The sequence below is a fragment of the Laccaria bicolor genome, genomic scaffold (assembly GCF_000143565.1).
Source record: "Laccaria bicolor S238N-H82 LACBIscaffold_225 genomic scaffold, whole genome shotgun sequence".
Classification (NCBI taxonomy): domain Eukaryota; kingdom Fungi; phylum Basidiomycota; class Agaricomycetes; order Agaricales; family Hydnangiaceae; genus Laccaria; species Laccaria bicolor.
Genome location: NW_001890083.1, coordinates 5,541 through 11,485, shown reverse-complemented (window position 1 = coordinate 11,485; position 5,945 = coordinate 5,541). Strand labels below are relative to the sequence as shown.

General features: G+C 45.4%; 2 protein-coding genes across 2 annotated transcripts; both read left to right on the top strand.

Annotated features, from left to right (window-relative positions):
- Nucleotides 1–566: 566 nt before the first annotated feature.
- LACBIDRAFT_302696 (uncharacterized protein) lies at nucleotides 567–1,954 on the top strand (the record flags this gene model as incomplete). The annotated part of the gene is made up of 4 exons (XM_001890921.1): nucleotides 567–1,149; nucleotides 1,202–1,389; nucleotides 1,450–1,622; nucleotides 1,678–1,954. The coding sequence occupies 4 exons, from the start codon at nucleotides 567–569 to the stop codon at nucleotides 1,952–1,954; spliced, it is 1,221 nt and encodes a 406-aa protein (XP_001890956.1).
- A 172-nt stretch (nucleotides 1,955–2,126) lies between these two features.
- On the top strand, nucleotides 2,127–3,406 carry LACBIDRAFT_302695 (uncharacterized protein; the record flags this gene model as incomplete). The annotated part of the gene is made up of 2 exons (XM_001890920.1): nucleotides 2,127–2,286; nucleotides 2,340–3,406. The coding sequence occupies 2 exons, from the start codon at nucleotides 2,127–2,129 to the stop codon at nucleotides 3,404–3,406; spliced, it is 1,227 nt and encodes a 408-aa protein (XP_001890955.1).
- Nucleotides 3,407–5,945: the final 2,539 nt, after the last annotated feature.

The following is a 5,945-nucleotide window of genomic DNA, read 5'->3' as shown; positions in this document are numbered from 1 at the left end:
ATACAATCCGGATGTTTTTTCGGCCGCATTTTTGGAGCAGTGACATTTACCCAGTCAACTACAACTCTGGACATTTTTTCGGCCGCATTTTTGGGGCAATGACATTCAGCATCTTAAATACAAATCCGGATGTTTTTTTCGGCCGCATTTTCGGAGCAGTGACATTAACTAAGTTAATCACAAATCCGGACATTTTTTCGGCCGCATTTTTGGAGCACTGGTATTCTGCATACTAGTGACAAATCCGGACCTTTCTTCAGCCGCATATTTGGGGCAGTGACATCCAACATGGCAACCACAAATCCGGACATTTTTTCAGTCGCATTTTCGGAGCACTTGCAGTCAGCATGTCAATGCTTCGGGTGATCTCTTGAACGCATGTGGCCCAACATTTGGCCATTCTGTAGATTATACTTTGGGTACCTATGGTACCATTGATTATGGCAATAACCACATCTGCAGAATATGCATTGGGCCACACATTAATACCATATGCTGTAAACATCCATTGGTCCCAGGTATGGATCCATAGTGTCCATGTGTATTGGGCCCATTGGGGTAGCCCTATGACTTATTGGGACAATTGTCAATTTCTATTGTTATGGTACTATAGCGACATCTATGTATACTTGTGCAAGAGCAAAAAGGCTTCGAAGAAAGTTTCACCACCAGGTGACGTATCCAGGGAGGGGGAGGTTCGACGTCGTTTGGTTAAGGGCAAACGTCCTGCACCAAGACCTTCAGCAGGCAATGACGAGTTGGGCGAGGCAGGCACGGAGTTTACGCGGATTCTACGTCGTTTGGTGGCAAGTAAGCCACCTCCACAGAGGCCTTCAGGAGACAGTGACGGATCAGGCGTAGGTGGTGCAACCGAAAGTCCCCATGCACGCCCTGTTGCTACTGCAAAGGCACTGGGAAAGAAACGCGCCGATCCCGCTGGCGAAGAAAAGCGAGGCCGTTACTCAGCTCACGAGTTAGATCAAGTCAAAGAGCTGTCCGACACCATTGTCGCGTACTGCAAGGACATGGGCCGTACACCCGAATCCGTCCTATGCAAAGGGGGCTTCAATGTTTCCCTTGCTCGTCAGCCATCCTGGTGGGACGTATGGCAGATGTACTTGCGTATTCAGACTTACAATCCACAATCAAGTAGGTCTTTTATCTTTGGTCAAAGGTATCACACTTCATTGATTGNTTTTAGGTGCCAATCTAGGCTCGTGGTCAGCCCAGGCTGCCGTGATGTACAAGCAGCTCAACGAGTCGTTGTCAGGGGACGAGCTGGAGGAGTTCCAGCAGAATATGCTCGTCGAGTTGGCACAGAGCAAGTCAGAGACGGAGGGGCACGAATTCAAGATGACGAAAACGGCGCTGAAGCAAGTGCAAGATCTTGTGAGTTTGCTCCCTCAAAGCTTCATCGGGGGCAACTGGCTCAGATATTGTTGTTTGTAGGCTATAGCGTTGGGAAGGGCAGGCGTGGACTTGATTGGGGTCATCATACCTCGAGATCCTGTGGCAAACCAGGCCGCTACCGTTATCACTGGCAATGACAAGCTGCAACGCGTGATCGAGCATTGTCAAGCAGACGTTAAGAAGACGCTTCATCTTTTAACAACTCTCCTTCGGTAAGTTATACAGGTATCATCATATTAAAACTCGTATTGACCTTCAACTATGTAGGGGAATGGATTCTAACTTCATTGTACCCGAATCCGTGGACTTCTCGCAACTCCTGGGGGTTGATTTCTCGAACGTGGTCACAGATCCCAATGGCTCAAGTGCAGTGCCGGACCCTCCGATTGTCAATCCCCCAGCGCACAGGAAGGCATCCAAATCTCTGGCAAAAAAAAGCGAAGTCCTCCAAAGGTGTGGCAAGCTCTACCGACCCCGATTTAAACCTCCCCATTACGGCCGTTCCTGCCTCTTATTGGCTTTGCCGTCCCATCGAAACACCTAGAGATCGCTCAAGAAGATGTGTACCTTACCTACTGAGGTTTGACATTGGTATGTGGCATTGTTGTTGATGTGCATAGGGTACTGATTGGTTTGCAGCGGAATGTGCAGGTCCTGAGATAGCGTCGGCGTCAGCGTTGTGGGCCAACTTTTTCACCCACTGCCGTGATGCTAAGATGGTTCTTGAACGTTGGCCTTGCAACGAACCCATCCCTGGGGCAAAGGGATGGTCGATTACCGACATCAGTTCGAATGGAATCAATTTGATTTTCACATACATGATTAGCAAGGACGAGACGAAGAACCTGGCCCCTCAAATTGTCTTATGGTCAGATGGTAAGTTTGACTTGTGATATTCACAAGGCATGTTCTAAAGGATTGGGCTTTAGATTACACGGACTTGGTGGTGGGGAGTGAGGAGTGGTTGGACATACCGATCGTTACGGGCGAATCTGAATCAGGGGAGCTCGTGGTCCTCGCCCGTGTCAAAAACTGCGCGCCTGAGGTGGAGAACGCTGCTCGTCAAAACGATGGAGGCGCTGACTGCCCTCCACTACTCCGTGCCAGAGTGCGTAGCCAGATTATGGAAGATAATACCTTGAAGGTCATCAAAAAAAAGAAGACAACAACGACCTCCACACAAGTTGGCCGGCAGAAGCGCAAATTGCGGGAGGAGCCGAAGCCTTCAGGAGCAGGTGTCGAGGCGGAAAAACTTACGTCTTCGGATGGGGAAACTCAGGACGACCCTCGCGCTCCTGTAATCTCCCCCATTCGTTCCCCTCCAGCCAAACGTGTCCGTCGCCAGGAGTTGGTAGGCCAAGGGATTGTTTTGGGTTCACAGCCAGTGCGTGAGATCCAAGGTGGACCCAGAGATGGCGGTTGGGAGAGTCAAGATGGGCCGCTTCCCCAGAGCATGTCCCAGGGCCCAGACAATGAGCGCGGGCTGGACCAAGTGCATGGTTCACGTGGGATGTCCCAGCAGCGGAATACTCATAACGAGGCTGGTTCAGACCGTGCTGGTGGCTCTCGTCTGAGGGCATGGAATGATGCCGAAGGCTGTGATCACAATAACTTCGACACTGATGTGAATATGTATGACGAAGACGACGCTTTCATGGACGAGTATCAGACTACGAGGTTCGAACCCTCTTTTTCCATGCAGGATCACTATCACCGACCACCGCCCCAGTTCTCAAATAACCAACATTATGGCCACCATCCACAACAGTATGCAACATCTGACTTTGGTGGAAGAGGCCGTGGTCTCCGCTCCCAATTTCGAGGACATGCTCGTCCGTATGACTCTAATGGCTACTATGGCCGAGGAAACGAAGGGTTCACTGGGCATGGCCCTCGCAGGGTTGGACGCGGGCATTCGGAGAATGGCGATGAAGAGCGATTCACAGATGGTGGCGTGTTACGTCGACGACACCCTAGTGAGGGCCGTGGATTCTGAAGGGTCCTCAACAGAGGAGGAGGAGTTTTGAGTGACTGGTGTGAGGTGTGTGTGTTCATTGGACTTCTACTTGGGATGTTCTATTACTTACTGGCAATAATATATCTGCAGACTTCTTAGTGGATGTTTCCGGGGTGCAGTGGGGTCAGTGGGGGCCTCAGGATTGCTCTGTCTAGTAGATCTAGATAGAGTTTTAGAATACTGATTACTCTCCTTGGCTGGTCACTGGAGGCACTTTTTAGTTAGTATGATGTCTTGTAGTTCCATGGTATGGTATAACTTGGCAATACCATGGTATGGTATAATGTGGTATGGTATAACTTGGCCATACCATGGTATGGTATAACTTGGCCATACCATGGGTACGGTATGACTTGGCCATACCATGGTACCGTATAACTTGGCCATACCATGGTACTGTATAACTTGGCCATACCATGGTATGGTATAATGGTATGACTTGGCCATACCATGGTATGGTCTAACTTGGCAATACCATGGTACGGTATAACTTGGCAATACCATGGTACGGTATAACTTGGCAATACCATGGTATGGTATAACTGGTATGGTATTGCCAAGTTATACCATACCAGTTATACCATACCATGGTATGACTATGGGATGGCCCTTTACCTTGGGCTTGGTGTGCTGTAGATACCATACTTACTGTTGCCATGTTTTAAGTTCATTGTTTTTGGTTTTGCTTATATAGAGTGCAATTTTACATTCTTGCAATCTTCAGATAGATAGGAGGTAGGTATAATCATATAAATTCGAAAGTATTGATTTTTCATTGAGTTGTTCACATTTAGCAGACGGCCAAGTTATGACTCGGTTGAGCCAGGGTTTTTCTTAGCTGATCCAATATCTCAATCAAACCTCAGTAAACCTTTGTAATCTTTTGGTTAACAAAATTTAGATCTGCTTTCTCATCTACCTGGTGAACCCAAGAATGTAACATCTGAGTGAAGCTTGCACTTTGTATAAACCAAATCCAAAAAGAGGGATATAAAACATGACAACACTATATGGTAACCAATAGGATGCTATGTGGGGTGATTGTTTGATGGGGGGGTATGACAAATGGAATGAAATGTGAGGTGATCTCTTTCCTATAGGATATGACTGTTGGATAACTTTGTTAAAGTAGCTATCAACACATAGTTCTAGTATGTAAGTCTTCAATGCATGAAGTCTGGAGTGGTTGATATACATGCAATAGTTTAGTTTATGTTTCACAATTCAGAGTGAATTCTGACTTGTCTACACGTACTTCTTTGACAGCAACAGCATGGCACTTTTTGAATCCAAATTGCATGCTTTTAAAATGAATTATATGTGGAGTGGTAGTTAAAGTAGTTGATTAGTTGAAGTGCATATTTCAGTCCAGGCTGTTGGATGATAATTTAGCTCAAGTCCATGCTTTTCCCATGGGGGGTATCAGGCATTGTTCAGGACTGATAGTACACAAAATGTCTTGTGTTCTTTGCTTGTAAAAGACCACATCATCACATTGGATGTAATATTGTTTTATTTGGGCTGAATATTTTTTCAATTGAAAGGACTGGGAAAGATAGATATCATTAAATGGCTTTGGTGGCATGGGAAAAGCTGGGATAAAGGTCATTTGAACTGATATTCAATGAATGGATTGGACTACTTGGCCTCCATTTGTAGCCTAAAATCTCAGGATAAACCTGGAGAACCCCCCCACAAAAAATGGCACCCAATGGACCAGTATTGCAGCCTGCAGAAATAATTTATATATTTTGGAAAAGGACCCCAGACACCCTGTGACAGCTTTGGTATGATGGTATGAAGTGATATCATACCATCTGGTATGGTATAACATGACATGGTATGGTATGGTAACTTGGTATTGGTATGAGTGGGATATGGTATGGGTTTTCCATTCCATGGTACCATGGTATTGGTATGGTGCTCACATACCACCCTGGAATGGGTACCCTTGAGGTACCCTTAAATCAAAGAATTCATATACCTCAGGGGTACCCTAAAATGGGTGACCGAAGTGCACTACAAACTTTTCTAATGAAAAAGCGCACACTACAAACTTTTGTAGTCTCAAAAAGCAGACACTACTAACTTTGTAGTCTAAGTACAAGTTTTTGCCTTTTGTGGTCTTTTGTAGTCTATCAGTAAACCTTGTAGTCTAAGTCCGACTTTTGTAGTCTTTTGTAGTTTATCAGTATACTTTGTAGTCTATCAGTAAACTGTGTAGTCTAAGTCCGACTTTTGTGGTCTTTTGTAGTCTATCAGTAAAATTTGTAGTCTATCAGTAAACTGTGTAATCTAAGTCCGACTTTTGTGGTCTTTTGTAGTCTAAGTCTGACTTTTGTAGTCTTTTGTGTATCAGTAAACATTGTAGTCTATGTCTGACATTTGTAGTTATTTGTAGTGTATCAGTAAACTTTGTAGTCTATCAGTAAACTTTGTAGTCTATGTCTGACTTTTTGGTAGTTATGGTAGTCTATATCTGACTAGTATAGTCTATCAGTGTCAATTTCTTTTCTAG